The sequence below is a fragment of the Mus musculus genome, chromosome 13, assembly GCF_000001635.26.
Source record: "Mus musculus strain C57BL/6J chromosome 13, GRCm38.p6 C57BL/6J".
Classification (NCBI taxonomy): Eukaryota; Metazoa; Chordata; class Mammalia; order Rodentia; family Muridae; genus Mus; species Mus musculus.
Window position 1 is genome coordinate 11,588,121 of NC_000079.6, and position 18,327 is coordinate 11,606,447.

Below are 18,327 nucleotides of genomic sequence, written 5' to 3' on the forward strand. Positions count from 1 at the left end.
CACCAAAACACACGTACATACCTTGTAGAAGAGCAGGATGAAATTGATGGCGAAGGCAACAAACAAGGCCAGCATTCTCATGTTGTAAAAGTTGCGAGCAAAATAGTTCTGAAGAGAGAAAGAATTAAGAATAGGCCACTAGGTAAGAGATCGGAGATGGGCAAACGTTTTAAACAAGGCATTCATTCATTTACTCCAGACTATACAGATTGAGAGCCTATTGTGGTCTTGGTGCTAGAGACACACAGCAAAGGACAAAGTGAGAACTAACAATAACCACACCTTTACATATCATTCAAGGACTCTAAAAGGCATATTGATACATAGGTGAGGGTTTAGGGAGTGAGATGATAATTTGGAATAGGTGGTTAGGAAAGGCTTATGTCAGGAGGTGAGCTGGAGCACAGGCCTGGGGATGGCAAGGGAGCTACCTGAGCCAACACAGGGGGAAGGTGTTTTAGAGACATGGATAGTGCCAACGGGGCCCTGAAGTAAGAGTGGGGCTATAGAGAGGGTTAAGCACATGTGCTGTTCTTGCAGAAGATCTGGGTTCAGTTTCCAGCACACACAGAAGTTCACAACTACCTATAACTCTAACTTAGGGGGATCTGATGCCCTCATCTAGCCTCCAGAAGTATTAATAAAGAATAATGGGATGTGTGTGTATGTGTGTGTGTGTGTGTGTGTGTGTGTGTGCAGGAGCTGAGTTTTAAAGGCCCCTGATAAAGATTTGAGTTGTCCATTACAGTAAACTGATTCAATGATCTCTAAATCCACTTACGACCCCCAAGACTACACTTTACAGATGTGAAGTCTGTCCTCGCATTTCCTGGATTCAAAATGTGGATGAATGACCTAATTCTTCCTAGAACATATCTTGTCTCTTCTGTAGTGTGAACATAACAACAGAACCAGCCTCTTATACTTGCTACGAGAATTATTGAGAATATACGAGAAATCCGTTATTCATTTTAATATGCTACTAGTAGTAATATATGATACTTTGTATGCTGCCACTGTTATAATTGCTGTTTTACTCTAGAGTGGATAAGATGCTATTGAAGAAATAAAGAAAACAGGTTAGTAGGCATGGCCACAAAAAGAGGTGATGTTGTCAGCGGGTTTGCTTCCATTGTAGCTGTGGACATGGAACTAGGTAGACCTTTGAGGAACTTTGAAAGAAGAACTGAGGGTTGCTGTTTGTTTTCTGTTCTATGCTAGAAGTAAGAGAGAAAGGGCTCAAAGATCAGTACTAAGTGACTGGTTAGTATGGCACATTGAATCAGAAGAAGCCAAAGCAACTCAGCAGAAGAGGATGTAAGGGAAGAGGCTACATTGGAAGCTACTGTTTGTTATAACATGAACTGAGCTTTAGCCTGATAATGCCTAACCATAGCAATGCCTCTCACTAATCTCTCCGTGGACTCACCCCCTCTTTGGGGTCTCCGCCCTACAGTGAATGCTGGCTTTACTGCCACACCTAGATGTACTAGGACTGAATGACATACTCAAATTGGGCCAATTATATTGGTATTATCTCCTAGAAAGTAACAAAATAGGTCACAGAGATGGAGTTATCTAACTATGGCTTTTGTATGGGACTGTCACAAAGACATGGAAAAGAGAGATCTATGGGCAGGGGGCAAGCATCATGGCCATCATTGGTCTGATGAATGCAAACTGGCAAGCCAATGCCTAAGCTACAAAAATATGGAGAGCGGTGGAAGAGTTACATAAAATTGGGAAACATAGGAACGGAGAGGCAGAAAAGAAAGGACAGCCTCAGTTGCTTTCCTTAAGCAACTACAGAGACAGGCTCTTGGGAACCACAGAGCTGCTAGAGGTTACTGAAGAGCCTACCCAACCTCCAAAGCATCTACAAAGAGATGCCTGCTGCTATAGCAACCACTGATGCATATCAAATTAACAGTTACACAGAGTTGTCTCAGAAAACGTTATGTTCAATGGACTCAAACAATATAGAGAAAACACAAGATTTGGAAATACTCCTAGAAAACCCTATGAAGAACTATCTTCTTTTTCTCATTTCACTTTCTTTTACTTGTCTCTAAAGAAAATTTTTGAATTATCGTCACTGAAAAGCTGACTCATTAGGTTTATACTTATAAAATATATTTATGTTTTACTTCTATACATTTATACATATTTCTTTTAAATAAAAGGTGGGATGATAGACTCATTTGGTTCTGGGCTGAACTATAAATTCCATGGACCAAGGAGGCTATGCCTAGTTTATGGTCAACTATTACAGAGCCTTGAAAATATGCCTGATGGGTTCTAAAGTATATGTTGGAAGACTATGGACTACTGTGGTTATTCAGTTGAGGGATGTCAAGACAGTAACACATATAGAGGCCTTGGGGGCATCAGACCATGTGAAGGTGTGTAGAGGCCACAGAGTATCAGGCAGTATAAATATTGTAGAAGGAGCAGTAGCTTGAGAAAAAGACATTTGCTTTAAAACACAAATACACTGGGTTGTAAAGATGGCTCAAAAATTAAGAGCACTGGCTGCCAGTGCAGGGGACCTAGGTTTGGTTCCCAGCACCCACATGATAGCTCACAAATGTCTGTAACTTCAGATCCAGGGTATCAGATGCCCTCTTCTGGCCCCCTCAGGCACTTGCATACTCATGGAATACATCAACGCATGGAAACATTCACATGTACATATAAAATAAAGATCAACTGTTTCAAAAATCCAAATACACTAAAATGAGTAGATGAACATCTGCTTAGCTCTCGTAGGTCAAACAACTTGAGCCTTTATAGGTCAAATCAGTTGCAAAGAGAAAATACTTAGACAACATTTTGTCCTAAATGGATATAGACTTTTTTCTCTTACCATTATTCCCTAAATGATTCACTATATTATACGTTTCCACAACATTCATACTGCATTTGAGATTGTAAATAATCTAGATAGGTCAAAACACACAGAAGAATGTGTGCTATTAACACTCAGACATTCTACTCTTTACACATGAGGGGCTGTGTACTCTCAGATGTGGGTGGTAGGAGGATTCTCTGGGATCAGCTGCTACCCATAGCCAGGGACAACCAATCAATACCAAAAGTCTCACCAGCAGCTTCTGTTGGTAGGCTATGATTTTCTTCCAGAATGCTGACTCAGGCACTTCCGGCTCCCCATAGCGATGTGTATGAAGCTGCCTCAACTTCTGTTTGCTCTTCTCATCTTTGGCTTTTTCTTCTTTTTCTCCATCCTCCCCTCTATGAAAGCAAAGGAATCATAAACCATATAGAAGACCTGAAGAACCACACAGCTACAAAGTGAGCAAATAAATCCCAATAGCCATTTAGAAACTAAGTTCTATATGTATGTACAGATATGTGTAAGCATGTGTGTGTATGTGCATATACATGTGGGAATCAAAAAACAACCCCGAGGATCCTTCTTCCTCAGGTACTACTCACCGTGATTTGTGAGCTAGTCTAGGACTGTTTCGCCTGTTAGGCTAGGCTGTCTGGCCAGCAACTCCTCAGGGTTTGCCCATCTCTACCTCCCCAGTACTGGGATTATAAGAGCAGGCCATCACGTCCAACCTTGTATGTGGGTTATACATTTATGTGGCTAACACTTTAGGAACTGGACCATCCCTGTAGCTCTCAAACTAAGTTCAACCCCAAAGAATCATTGCATTCTGGGTTTTAGATTGAGGAAAAGGATTTCCTGCCCTCACCACAGATGAATAATTCTGTGGAATTTGAATCAAAATGGCATTTTTTTTTTCAGGCTAGAAAGCTTTCTGTGCCCATATTTGAGCAGATTCTCTTTATTTATGTAGTAAGACGTTTGATTCTCCTGCCTCCCCCACCCTCTTTCAACACATCTTGCTTTCTTCTTATTGTGGAAGAAAGGAAGGCCTCACACATGCCAGGCAAGTGATCTGCCCTGAAGTGACATCTCAGGCCTCTTTTTACCATTTAATTGGGACAGGGTTTCAGTAAGCTGCCCAAGCTGGCCTTGAACTTCCTCTGTATAACCCAAGCCATCCTTGAATGTGTAGTCTTCCTGCCCCAGCCTCTCAAAGGCCTAGAGGTGATTGTTTTGTGTGTGCTATTTGTGGGGGTGGGGAATGCCATTTGTTTGGGGGAAGAGACAGGGCATGTCACTTTTGTGTGGGAGGTGACATGCCTTTATTGTGTATGTGTGGGGAGGCATGCCATGTGTGGTAGGGTCAGATGTCATATGCAGGGTCAGATGCCATAGTTCACCAGTGAAGGGCAACATGTAGGAGTTGATTCTCACCTTCTAGGAATTGAACTCAGTACCTCATGTTTGGTAGCAAGTCCTTTACTTGCTAAGCCAGATTGCTGGCCCTTAATTCAAATTTTAACAGTCTCTAACCACTGAGACTTAAAATCAAAGTCCTATACGTTTGGGTTTTTTTTTTTTCCACATATAAAGGACATTGATATGCTAATAAACTGATACACATTCACTTAATTTTATTAAGGAAAATACATTAATTTTAATATCAATATAATCTTACTGCTTTATTGATTTCAGATAACAATGGAATTAGAAGTTTAGTACATTTTTAAGGATTAGAGTTACTTACTTATGTTGTGTGTGCACTTGCACATGCGTGGGAGTCAGAGGACAAGCTGAGGTGAGAGTTGGTTATCTTCTTCTACCATGTAGGTCCTGGTACCTGTTCTGAGAACTGGGATAAGACAGGAACCTACACTTTTCAGTTTTTCTTAACCTTTTCTAGCTGGATAAATGAGATTACATATCTTCGGGGTGAGACAAGGGTTTTCTATTCCTGATATAAAGCCATGGTGGAAAAAGATTTGGGCATTTCCCTTGTTTCATGCTCTGCTCCTCATTGCCTACATCTGCGTTTATAACCGGGCTCCACAACACCAGGTATGTCCTCCTCCAGGAGGCTCCCAGACATGGAAGAAAGCCTGTGGTGCTACATACTCAGCTTTCTCTGGTTCCGACTTGGTTTCTTCCTTTTCTTCCTTTTCCTCTTTCGCCTTCTGCTCCTTGAACATTTCAACAGGAAACAAAAATAAACAAGAATATTTCATTATTATTGCAGGTGCTTGTATATGGTGCAAGTGTTCTTGTCTCTGCAGCAAGGTATGTGCATGCGTGGCCATGCGTATGGAGATCAGAGGACAACCTAAGTCATTGTTCTACAGAAGACACACACCTTGGCTTTTTAAGACAGGCCTGAGATTTCTAAATTAGACGAGTCTTGCTAGCTAGCGAACTCAGGGGCCTTGCCTGCCTTTGCCGCCCCTGAGCTGAGATTATGAGCCCCTGTGCTATTATATTTGACTTTTTCTTTTGAAAATGTGGGCTCCTTGGATTGAACTCCAGTCCTCATGCTTGCAAAGGGTCATAAATAGATTTCTATTGTTGAGATAAAACCCCACAAGTGAAAGTATCTGTCGAGGAAAGGGTTCCCGTCATACCACAGTTTACAGTCCATCACTGGGGGAAGTCAGGACAGAAACCTGGAGGCAGGAACTGAAGCAGAAGCAGGTACAAAATTGCTTCCCAGCTTCATCTTCATAGTTTTCTCGGCCTGCTTTCTTATATAAGCCAAGACTATCTGCCCAGATTAGGCACTACCCACAGTGGGTTGGACCCTCCCACGTCAATCATTAATTTAGGGAATGCCTAACACACTTGTCCCCAGGCCAGCCTTATGGTGGACTTTTTTTCTCAAATGAGAGTTTCTCTTCTCAAATGATTCCAGCTTGTGCCAATTGGACAAAAAATGGTAACCAGGACAGGAAGCAAGGACTTTAGCAGCAGAGATCTTCTCAGCTCTCTAAGTAGGGTCACAAATTACCACTGAGTGCCTTTTGGGAGCTGTGTAGCCACCTGCCAATTCATATCCCAGAGCCCACATAGGAGCCCTTTTGGCTGTACTGAGATAGAGTCTCCATGAACGTGCATCCTCCTGTCTCTCACCTTTTATGCACACCTTCCTCTCCAAAAGCATTGAATTAAGAGCTCTCTAGGCTCCTGTCCACCGGCTTTTCTCATTTCAGAAACTACCTTCTTTATCTTATCCACTGGGCCAAATCTTCTTCATCTTTTGAGGGCAATTTAAGTCTTATCTCTTGTTATCACCATCTAGCCACTGGTGTTTGCATTGTATCAGCACATGGACCTACACCCATGGACAAACCTTTTGGCTCTGACTATCTCATTCCCTCAGTGTTCTCAGACACTTGGAAAAACAAGCATGAGGATGAGGGGAGGGAAAGATGATACATTTTCACATAACAATTCATATTCGTTCCTTATGGATCTAGTTTTGCCTTCCAAAGGTCTTTTTTTTTCAGAAATTCAAGAGAGAGAGAGAGAGAGAGAGAGAGAGAGATGTGTGGTGTGTATAAGAATAAGAGAGAGGAGGCAGAGCACATGTGTCCAAGCACATGGGGTGCTAACAGGGGGAGAGAGGGGGGAGGGGGAGAGGGAGAGGGAGAGGGAGAGGGAGAAGAGGGAGAGGGAGAGGGCCTGATGGCATTACTAATGATGACTTAAAGTACCTGAAACTTTTCTTGTACCTCAGGGACAGGGACAGGGTTGGTCATGAGGTCACTGAGGCCGGCATTTGGGTTGTGAGGAATTAGTTTGTACTGCCCTCCTTCTCTCTTCAGATCCAAGCCGAATATGTCAGAAAGAAGATCACTCTCCTCTGTCAGTTCCTTCAAGTCTGTCAGGTCTTCAGAGGGCAGGGCTGACTCTAAAGGCTTCCTCTCTCCCTCCTCCTCATCTCCTCGCACCTCATCCTGAGTGGGGTCTGGCATGTTAGCTAGAAGTTCTGCCACTTTGATTTTCTTAGCACCTTCCACCAGGCTGCCCCCCAGCAACAGGCTGGAGACAATGCGAAAGAAGCCCCTGCAGACACTGGCCACGAAGTGCAAGAGGGTGACAAACACACTCCAGTAGGATGAGAAGAAGGCCAAGACCATGTCCTTCACTGTCATCTTCTTCATCCTCTTCATCTGCTTCTTCAGGCTCTTCAGGCTGAGCATCCTCACGAGGGTTAGGACATTGTACCTGAGAGCAAACAGGGCTGACTGGATGGTGAGGAGGGAGAAGAAGCCCATTCGTGGGGCCTGCTCCTCTGGCCTCTCCTTCTCACTCTCTTCTTTATTAGCCAACCTCTCATTCAGATCAGACTCTGAGATCTGAGCTGCCAACTGCATCTCAAAGATGGTGTCCTCACAGAAGTTCACAAAGAGCTCCATCTTCTCCTTCTCCCCGCCCTCATTGACCACATCGAATATGAACTGCCTCTTGGACTCCTTAACCTGGGGTTTCTCCCACTGGGTTCGGCTGGATTCGCTGATCTCAAAATAGACCCTTTCGATGCGCTTGGCACTGCCCATGATCTCAATGCGACCCAGGAAAGGTTGGAAGTAGTTGAGGACACTCTCTGCCAACTCCAAGAAGGTCTGCAGCCTCGTGTCATTGGGCATGTGCTCTGAGAGGTTGGTCAGCAGAACAGCCACGTTGAAGCCGATGTCCTTGGCAGGCTCATGGAACCTCTTGACAAACTCTTCATAGTCAAGTGTCTCGTTTTCATCTGTCTCTGCACAGGACAGCAGGAACTCAGTCTCTGACTGGGTGTAGTGCTTGTGGCTCTCCATGGCTTTGTGGAAGTCTCTCTTGGAAATGACCCCTTTGCCATCAGGGTCATACTCTTTGAATGTGTCAGAGGATGTTAAGTCCTTCAGCTTCAGAAACATGTCAAAGAACTTGAGGATCATCTCCACGTTGTTGGACGACTCCACAAGCATGTCCACCATCTGTTTGCCTATTGTTCCGTTCACCACATTACCTGGAGGAAAGGCATTTGTAGATGTTTTCAAAATGAGCACTTTTGACAAAGCTGGTATCTACAATCAATCAATCAATAAGCCATCATGCAGAACTGGGATTAAACATGAACCCAAGTCACTTATTTAAATTTCCTCCCAGTCTATGAGGCCTCAAGAACCGATGGATAATTATTTCTAATCTAACATCTCAAAAGGTGATTAAAGAAACACTGGAAGAGCCTTGATTACAAAGTAATTAGGTTCCATACATAAAATCATATTTCTGGGCCTGTGAGATGGTTTATCAGATAAGGGTACTTCTTGCTGCAACTGACAGCTTGAGTACCCCTCCCAGTTCTCCTTTTTTTTTCCTTCTTCTCCCTTGCTCTCTCCATTTCTCTTTCCCTCCCTCCCTCCATCACTGTTTTAGAATGGAAACCATGATCCTGTATCTCCTCATGGTCCAGAGTTTGGAGTTAGAAATGAAGAGATTACCCATAAGCTTCAGAAAAATGGGGTTATTTTATAAATAGAAATCCCACAGAAGACTGTCTTCCTAGAACATGGAGTTCTATGAACCCCCAAACAGGTAGATAATTGGCAAGATGCCACAGATGTTTCTGAAACATGTTTATGTAGTAGACACATGTGGTGAAGAGCCTGAGGTAGGCTTCAGGAATGCCTGAGGGAAATTATCTTTGTAAATTACAATGACTGGTGTTAGAAGACCCATCTTACTTGTGGGTAGGACTATCCTCTGGGCAGATGGTCCTGGAGAAAAGAGCTGAGCACTAGCAGGCATGTGTTTATTGCAATCTGCTCTCTTGTTGTGGAGGCAACCAACCAGCTGCTTCAAGCCCCTTCCACCTTAATTCCTTCCCCAGGATACAATGTGCCACAGAAATAACCATTTCTCCACTAAGTAGCTTTTATCAGGAAATGATATCATAGCAAGAAGAAAAGAAACTAAGGCACCCAGCAATGCATGGGAGCTGCTGGACACTGCTTCCTGGTATGAGGTCTCGCTACATGATGATACCAAATAAGAGCACAAATTTGTCTGAAAAGAATAAAAGAGAACTTGAAAGTAAGTGCACATTTCAGGTCTTACCTTCTAGCATAGACAGCAGCATGACCACCATGTCCTTCTGGAGATCCATAAGTTCTTTTAAGAGCTCAATCTGGCTGGAATCCTAGAAACAATGGATTGCATTTGAGAGAAGGGGAAGAGAATGTGGCAAGATCACATCAGTCTCACAGAGAACTTTCTGGCTGAAGACACTAAGCCCTTTAAGGCACTGTAGAACTATAGAATGTCAAATATAAACACATGGCTTACTGAAAATAAATTGTTGATGAAGTAACGAACTTCACTGCTCACTTTGATGTGTGTATGCTGAAGTACCTGCAAGAACATGTGCCCAACAGGTGTGTAGAAGAATCCAAGTCCTGGGAATCATGCTAAGGCCGGACAAGATTCAGCTGTGCAGATATTGGACACATTTTCACTTGAAAAGGCAATAATTTTTCTTCACTCTGACTTCTTTCTTCTTACTCTTTTTTATATGTATATATTTATAAAGTGTGTACATGTGTGCATGTGGGCATGCTCATATCCCACTGTAAGCATGTAGAGGCCGTAGGACAGTTTTCAGGTAGTGACTCTCTCCTTCCACCATGTGTGTCCTGGGGACCAAACTTGGCCCCCAGGCTTGGCAGCTAGTGCCTTCATCCTCTTAGACACCTCTCTTCTGACCCTAACACTTGCATTTTTTCTATCATGTGCTGGGCACCCATTACCAAAGGTGTGTCAGACCATTAGATACCAGCAAAATGCCTTGCATCAGAGAGGGTACCAGGATGAGATTATTTTTTTCTATTCATGCATCTTTAATTTGAAATGGGAATTCAAAGTAAGGAAGCAAAAAGTTATTTCTAACAGACTTTGCAAATTTACATCAAAACATGTTTCTTTTTTTTAATCTTTATAACCACTGTCTTCTCTTTGACTTTCAGAAAGTTGCTTTCCTGGTAGCTCGAATGTCATCTTTGCTTCTGTGTGACCCTGTAAGAACTTCCCCCTTTCATTTTTTGCTTGTGTGTGACTCTGTAAAAACTTCCACTCCTTAACAAATTTATTACAAGTTTCAAATCCCTTTTCAGTATCCACAAGAGGGAAGAAAATCCCCAGTGAACAAAGAACAGAGAATGAGTCGGGAGCCAATGGCTTTCTTCTGGACCTTATGGGTACCTGCAGTTACACGCACATACCCAACACACACACACACACACACACACACACACACACACGTTTTTTTTAAAAAAGCATTTACCTTAACTAGCTATATGATATGTTATTTATGAGTTCAATAAAAATAAAATGATTTTATTACAAAATAAATTAAAATTTTAAAATGAAGTATTTGATATAGATTAAAAGACCCTTAGGGGAGAGATATAAAGAGATAATATCAAACTTAAGGAAGCAAGTATAGTTGGTGGCTCTAGTCCATGTTGTACCCACTCAGTTAAAGGCACTGACTTACCTGAGACAGCTTCATTTGCATGTGTGCAAATACATGAAGGAAGCCCACAACAGCATCCCACAGCCTGCTGTGTGCCAGGCTCTGCTGATTTCCAGTACAAGGGCCCTGCAGCATGAACAGAGAGACAATGATCATTTAGGATCATTTATTGGCCCAAGGAAACTTTAGGGAATAAAGAAATCCTACTCTCTGTTCACACATTTCATTACAGGTCCTCATCTATGAAGATAAGGCATAAAATACGAGAAATGTGGTAGGGATAAGGTGCCCTCAACAGTTGGTGTCCAACCTGCAATTACCTAGTTAAATGTACCTAAAAATGTCTCAGGGATTTTGACAGTTTGTTTCTGTATGAATACTAACACACTGGGGATACTTATCATTTCTTCTATTTAGAGGAAAAGAGGAGGGTACTGACGGTTGGTTATTCAGTCAAATTGATAGTTACTATCTTGTGTTAAACTAGTGTGGTGGCAAAGACCTGTGAAACCAACAAGAGAGAGGTGTTCAAGGTCATCTCTGGCTACTTAGTAGCTCGAGACCAGTCTGCAGTCTGCACTACATGAGACCCTTCCAGAAAACAAAGACAACCATCAACAAAAAATATGAAAATATGCTTAGGAGGAAAAGAAGATTTTCTCTTATTCCTAACTAAGTAATGTAGATACAATATTCACAGAGGAAACAACTCTCATGTTTTGTTGTATAATTATTTAGCAAACAGTGTAGCCACTGACAATTTTTAAATTAATATTTATCATTAATCTCATAAATCCTAAATTCAAAGGAACTGAATCTGTTATTATATATATATTTATAACATATATACATATATATTTTTGGAAAGCTATTGGCTGAAAGAGCTCTAGGCTTCGGTCTCCTGCAGAACACAAACCGAGCTATATCTTTATAACATGAGCTCAATAGTCAGGGACAAACAAGCAAAGCAACCTCTAATTAGAAGCCTTATTATTCAGCCAATCATATATTAACATACATAAAAAGTAGTTCCTTAAATATATACTACATACTAGACACATTATTTAAAATACTCCCAGAAACACAGGATAAAAGTTCTCCCACCCTGCCCACTTGAGGGAGCACTGACTCATCTGCAGGCTGGCTCGGCCTGATTTATAAATAGGTAACTTTTGAACTCTCAAGTAATTCTTATAAATAAAATTCAGTGATTGTTAAACTCAAATTTTAACATGGGGGAGGGAAATGGTTCAATGGATAGAAAGGACTGCGTGTGACTGATGAGATGAGTTCAAACCCTGTGAGCTCCATTTAAAAGAAAAGCCAGATTCAGAGGGTCCATGTGCAATCTTAGTCCTGTAAATGGAGGCAGAGGCAGGATTGTAAGGCGCTTTGCAGGCAAGCTAGACTGGAGTACTTTACACAGAAATGAAGACAAGAGAGATCGCCTCGCGACAAGGTACAAGGCTGTGGTAAAATCTGCCCTCAAAACAATAATCTGTGGCATTTTGTTGCTACTGAAGTGCATCTGCAACGCACTAACACCTGGTGCAGGAATCAGAGAGAAAAGATCCCGAGATTACAGGTGAACAGCAGAAAATCAGCTTGGCCTTTGTTTAGTGACAATTTCCTCTGGGACATATTTAAGGTTCTAAATTGGAGTAAGAGTTTTGCATCACACTGGGCAAACTAGGACTTGTGGAGCAGTCCTGATAATGCAACAGTGGCAAGCCTAAGGCTGAACATGCACTATTACCTTACCAAATGAATATTGTAGCAACCCATTATTTTGGACTAAAACCTGCTGAAAATCAAAATTGAGCCATTCGTGATAAGGTTCCAGGTTACAAAGTCAAAAGCGAAGCTGTTACCCTGACCTTCAAATCAACTGAAAAGAAAATGGCTTTAATTCTGAGATCTTGTCCCCTTGGCAAGATCAGGAAAGTGCTTCCTCATCAGGATCCTGACACAAAAATCAAACCTAAGTCCGACCCTTTACCCTGATGCTGATCGGTTACTCTTTGTAGACCATTTTGACTCCCTGGTACTGAAGACAGGGAGAGTGACTAGCCTGCAATCTTCAGCTTCTTTGGTTCTTTCTTCCAGCTCATTGATGGACTGCTTTTATTTTACCAAATGAAGTGCTGTCCCATTCCAGAATCGGGAAATAATGCTAATTGTGACAGGAAATGACATTATGTGATGTCACCCACGTACATCCTTCAAAGCTAAAAGGATGTAGCGTACATTCAAGAGCCTGCTCCTCCTTAGGCTGCTTGCGTCTGGGAGCTGTTAGCAAATCTAAACAGGCTCTTAGATGCTACCTTTTCATTATTCCTGTGCAACTTCAACCTCACTGTCTCTGGACTACAATAAACTACGTGTTAACAACCCAGTTTCTCATCTCTTTCCTTTCTCTCATAGTTATTGAGTGTTCAACAGTTATTACAAGCCCTAGAAATGTAGCATTACACAAACTACTCCTCTAGAGCCTCTCTAATGACCACAGTTTCACTGTGTCTAGTTGTATACACCAACCTCATATTTAGTGTAGATATTGGTAAAGAGAAGGCAAAGAATGAACAGAAGGACTGGGGAGATAGGTGAGAGGCCCAGCACGCACATGGCAGCTCACAACGGCCTGAAATTTCAGCTCCAGGATATCTGACACTCTCTTCTGACTTCCCTGGGCACCCACACATGCAAAAAATAAATACATGAATAATATATATATATATATGTATATATATATATATACACACACATATATATACATACACACAATATACATATACACACATATATACATAAATATATATATAATTAATTTTTAATTCAATAGGAATGTGGAGTATATTTTAGGTGCAATACATTTTCTCTGAATTCAATAACTGATTAAATTCTATCTCTGTCTATCTATCTATCTATCTATCTATCTATCTATCTATCTATCATCTATCTATCTATCAACTATCTACCTTACATCTATCTGTAAGTACTGGAGATTGAACCTAGAGCTAGGCATGTGTTTTCCTTCTGACCTATATCTGCCCTTTTTACTTTTTATTTTGCAACAGGATCTACTAACTTGGCCATGTTGCTGAGGTTAGAATTCTCTCTGCAGCCTAGGCAGGCATTGGATTTAAGAGTTTTCTACCTCACGTGGTGATTTGCAGGAATGACAAGTCTGTGCCCCCGGGCCCAGTTCAGAAGTGTCTCTTTAAAAACGGTTGTCTCTGTCTCTCTTTACACAACTGAAATGCTTGCTGCTTACCTGGATGTACTCCGTGAGCGTGTTGAACACCTGCTTCGCCACTTGAATGGCTTTGGAAAAGTTACGCTGCCCCTGCTCATCTATGATGTCCTTGCCAGAGTAGTACCAATAGAAATCACTAATGGACTCCTGGAAAACAGAGACCGTGCTGTGGGTGGGCATTAGCCAGTTCACACTGACCCAACCAAGCTTGGAGGACAGCAGAGAGATCTTAAACACAGTGGCAAAAGGAAAGCTGTGAAATAAACACCTGCCACCAGCAACCTCCCCAAGGGCGAGGTGTGGGAAGACCCCATTATCTCCAGCAACACCCCTACCGAAATAACAAGCAGAGAACTTAGCTTCGAAAATTGCTTTCTGATGACCATAGATTTGACAAAGGGAATAATTCAGGAAACTAATGTACTTGTCTGCTGAGTGAATTTAGATGTTTATAAAGTGATCCTGGTAAGTAGACAGGCCATGGAACAATGTTTTAGAGGTTACAGATGTCTGCCCTCCTTTTTCTCCAAAGAAACCATGAGTATTTCACCAAGGTGAGTCCATAGCTAGGAGCTATGGTGCTCCTAACTTCTGTAGCTAAGGACAGTGGCTGGCCTGCTCATGATCATTGACAGCTTCAAGCAGGCTCCTGTGACATCGATATTCACAGATATGTTCCATGTCAACACATTTTCAAGAGCTCTTCATTGTCTAAACAAATGACATAATTTTGTTGAAGATACTGACTACATTTGAGTTTGGTAACATAGTCTCAGAACTTGCAAGTATTTTTTTCAGAAGTGCCTTTAGATTTATTTGCTTCATAGGGGACCTTTCTCCCATTAAGGAGAGGAAGGGTGAGAGGGGAGAAAAGAAGTTAGGGGAGAGAGAGTAAGGCAGGGTGGGAGGGAGGGAGGGAGAAAGAAAGGGGAGAGGCAAAAGAAGGGATAAAGATGAAGAAAAGAAAAGAGCAGAAGAGAGGCAAGGAAGAGAAGAGAGGGGAGGGGAAGGGAAGGGAGGGCAGGGCAAGGCAGGGGAGGGGAGGGGAGGGCAGGGGAGGGGAGGGGAGGGCAGGGCAAGGGAGGCAGGGGAGGGGAGGGGAGGGCAGGGGAGGGGAGGGGAGGGGAGGGGAGGGGAGGGCAGGGCAGGGCAAGGCAGGGGAGGGGAGGGGAGACTAAACTGGCCATACTCCTTCATTTTCAAAGGAAGATAGGCCTGGCCTGGTGATGTCATGTTATAATCCCAGCTGTTGATGGTAGAACAACCTAAGACAAAGCTTGAAAGTTTAAGGGCTTCCTGGGATATAGAGGGAGTTCAAGGCTTTGAGTTAGAATCCTGATACCAGGGAGAATTTTTTTTAAAAGATATTAAAGAAAAAGCTGGAAGCTTAAATTTCTACATCTGCCTGCCTGCCTGCCTTCCTTCCTTCCTTTCTCTTCTTTCTTTCTTTCTTTCTTTCTTCCTTTCTTTCTTTCTTTCTTTTATAGGACACTGAGAGAAATAAAACCTTTATGGAGCCACTGTCATTGTACAGCCTCATCCCTTGGCTGCAATGTGGCAAACTGGTTAAACATAATTAGAGTGTCCAAAGCATTTTTAAGCAACAAGGTTTTGGGTTAAATTTTAAATCAGTGAAAATACTAAGACAACAGTAAAACTCAGCTTGGTGTGCCAGGAGGCAGTGGGGTAGACTTGCTTTTGTATCTTTGTATCTCTCTCCCTAGCGGTGACTCAACCGAAGGTGTCAAAGTGCTTCACAAAACAAACTAAAATACTATTGACCTCAGAAGGAGAGGTTACAAAAAGTAGAATTATAGGAAGGTTGAAATCAAAGGTAAAGCTCCCATTTTAGCCAGAAATCCACACACATTCAAACCCACTTAGCATTTCTGCGGTTGGCCGTGACCCCAGTGTCACCCATGGCTGGCAGATGCGACCACTTACCTGCACTCGAAGGAGGTAGTCCACAGTAGAGATGATGATATTAACTGTGGTGTTGTTGCCGGTCTGAGTTCTCAGGTAATTCTGAAAGTCTACACAAAACCAATTTTTTTTTTATTAAAAGCCCCCTCAGAAGTACAAGTAAGGTGACCCTACAAGTCAATGATGCCACCAAACAGTAACATTAGTGTGGCCAAAGGCTTGTTTGTCTGATCTCTTGAACATGAAATCATTCACATTTCCTATAATCCTCCAGTTAACTCGTGGTAGAGAGTCTGCCTCATATGTGTGAGACCCCAGGTTCAATTTCCAGCCACATAAATGAAAAGCAAAATGAGTGATGATCTCCCCAAACATACTTCACAGAAGGCCAGTGCTCAGCTCCAGATTAAGACATTGCGAGCATCAGCTCATCCCATGTTCTAGAGCTCTGGATATATAAGTGACTGAGGATGTTTCCACCCTTGAGGACATAAAATGGAATTATCTATTCAGGAACCGTGTGCTCTCAAGTTCTACACAAAAATGTTTGGAAGACAAAGGCGACATTGAGTAAGGAGTAGTTCCTCTCCTTTTGGAACTGCAGGCTGGCCCAGAGCTGGGTATAAAAACCAGGAAATAGAAATACATCAAGCAACATAGACAAATGTATGCCTGAGGACAATAAAAATCAGGAAAAAAAAGATAGTCATCCACATTACTGTGAAGCTATCTAATTTATTATCATCATCATTATTATCACCACCACCACATCCCTTGTTTTCACTAACATTAAAATAATGGGAAGATCAAGAAAGCCAGGAACATGGTACACTCTTGTAATCTCAGCATTTGGGAGGCAGAGGCTGGAGGAGGCTGGTGTACACAGCCAGTTTGGAGCTAGCAAGGCTAATAAGACTTTGTCTCAAAAAACTAGGAGGGAGAGAGGAAAGAGAAGTACAGGGAGCTGGGAAGGGAGTGAGAAAGAGTGGAAATGGGAGAGGAAGGGAACAAGGGACTGGGGAGGGAGAGAGGGGTGGTTTGGATGGATGGATGGATGGATGGATGGATGGAAAGACAGATGGATTCATGGATGGATGCATGGAGGCAGTCAGGCATGGATAGAGGGAAGGAGGCAAGGAGGGAGGTGGAGAGAGAGGGAGGGAGGCAGGGAGGGAAGGAGGCAGGAATAGGGGCAGAGAGACAAACAGGGAGGAAGGCAAGCAGGGAGAGAGGGAGGGAGGGGCAGAAGGAGGGAAGAAGGGAGGGAAGCAAAGACAGAAGGAAGTGAAGATGAAAAACTATGCAAAGATTTTTAAAGCATCAGTTCCACCTATCAACTGCCATGGTGCAGAGCTCAGTGCCTGCAAAACAATGCTCAGGTGTGCCCCACCAACTCAGAAGCCGAAGCCCAGTCAGAAGCCAAGGGTGTCTGCCCTCATAGCAGAGCACCTCACTTCCTGGCCACCATCTGCATGGATCACACATCACCCACCTGAGTTGTGCCCCTCACAAAGCAGCTGCAGGAATCGGAAGAGGTCACAGGTGAACTCGTCATCCTGCAGAACCTTCTCCCCTGTGGGAAGGACAGAGGATGAACAGTGACCATCCCCGGGGATGCCCTCCCGCTCACCCCCACCTCCAACACTTGCACATCCAGCTTGCAGCTTTCTGCACCCAGAACAGAACCAAGTCCCAGCCACCACCGGGCTTCTATCTGAAGCTCCTGGGATCATGCGCTTGGCAGATAGATGTGCTTTTTCTTTATCAGAAAAGAACAGGTCAATCTTAAAATTCGGAGTTCTCTCTGTTAGAAGTAGCAGCATGGGTTGGCAACATTTTACAAATAGCCCAAAGGTTGAGTCTTCCTTCCCTGATACCTTGTGTCGTGAATAGTAATGAACTCTACATCTTTTATAAATATTAGACTCTCTTTGCTCTGGAGGCATGACCACATGGTTCATTGGCAAAGCCACTAACAAACAAAACAACACTCAGTATTTCTTTTAATAAATTATAATTAAAAGATCTTTGTGAATATTGTCAACTGATAGAAATGGTCAACCCATGTTAATTTTTCATCAACTTGTCAACTAACTAAAAAAGGCAGTAGCTCAGGTGTCTCAAATAGAGATATGCCTAGTGGGGCAGTATTTTCAGAGAATGGGGAGGATTGTCCCTGTGAAACCCCATGAAAGACTTAGGAGCTCAGCTGAGAGCTGATCACTAACAGAGAAAGGTAGGAAGACAAGATGGCCGGTCCTTGGGCAGAAGCCATGTTGAACTATAAAAAGTATACATACATCATGATTACTACTGAAGACTTAGGAAAGGGTTTGATCCCTTACCTATTTTGCAATTCACAATCCCAGTTTCCTTCTAGACACAAAAGCACAAGGAAAGAAACAAACACGAAACAGCATCACACAAATGAAAACTGATTGTTAAAGCAAAATAATGTGCAACTGGGAAAAAAATGTCAACATTATGAACGCCTTCTTAGAAATGTGTATTATTTAGAAAGAAAAATGACCCAAAAAAAAGCTGCTTTGCCAGTGAATGGATGTACTAATGTATTTAAATAAAATAATAACTGTTCAGGCTGGGAAGAGTTGGGGTTGAGAAAGGACATTATGCAATCAATGCTCATGGGCTTAGCTAGATAGATGAATGATCATGGAGACACGAGAGCTGATGGACTTACCAGTCCGTAGTCTGTGACTTTCAAAGTGAGAGGCTTCATATAATGGTAGGGGTAGGAAGCAAAACCATTTTGGTAACTAATGT

The 18,327-nt window shown here is 42.6% G+C and overlaps 1 protein-coding gene across 17 annotated transcripts in view; it reads right to left on the reverse strand.

The window, feature by feature from the left end:
- Ryr2 (ryanodine receptor 2, cardiac) overlaps positions 1–18,327 on the reverse strand; it is a 553,847-nt gene that overhangs the window by 35,022 nt on the left and 500,498 nt on the right. For 8 of the 17 annotated variants that reach the window (XM_017315461.2, XM_017315452.2, XM_017315448.2 and 5 more), the window contains 10 exons: positions 18,245–18,277; positions 17,036–17,116; positions 15,565–15,653; positions 13,639–13,767; positions 10,386–10,490; positions 8,951–9,032; positions 6,562–7,859; positions 4,973–5,037; positions 3,105–3,252; positions 22–108 (listed from right to left, as the gene is read on the reverse strand). In XM_017315461.2, the coding sequence (XP_017170950.1) occupies positions 22–108; positions 3,105–3,252; positions 4,973–5,037; positions 6,562–7,859; positions 8,951–9,032; positions 10,386–10,490; positions 13,639–13,767; positions 15,565–15,653; positions 17,036–17,116; positions 18,245–18,277 (2,117 nt within the window). The remainder of the gene's footprint in view (positions 1–21; positions 109–3,104; positions 3,253–4,972; positions 5,038–6,561; positions 7,860–8,950; positions 9,033–10,385; positions 10,491–13,638; positions 13,768–15,564; positions 15,654–17,035; positions 17,117–18,244; positions 18,278–18,327) is intronic. The other 9 variants (XM_011244296.2, XM_017315455.2, XM_017315460.2 and 6 more) reach the window with 3 other exon arrangements.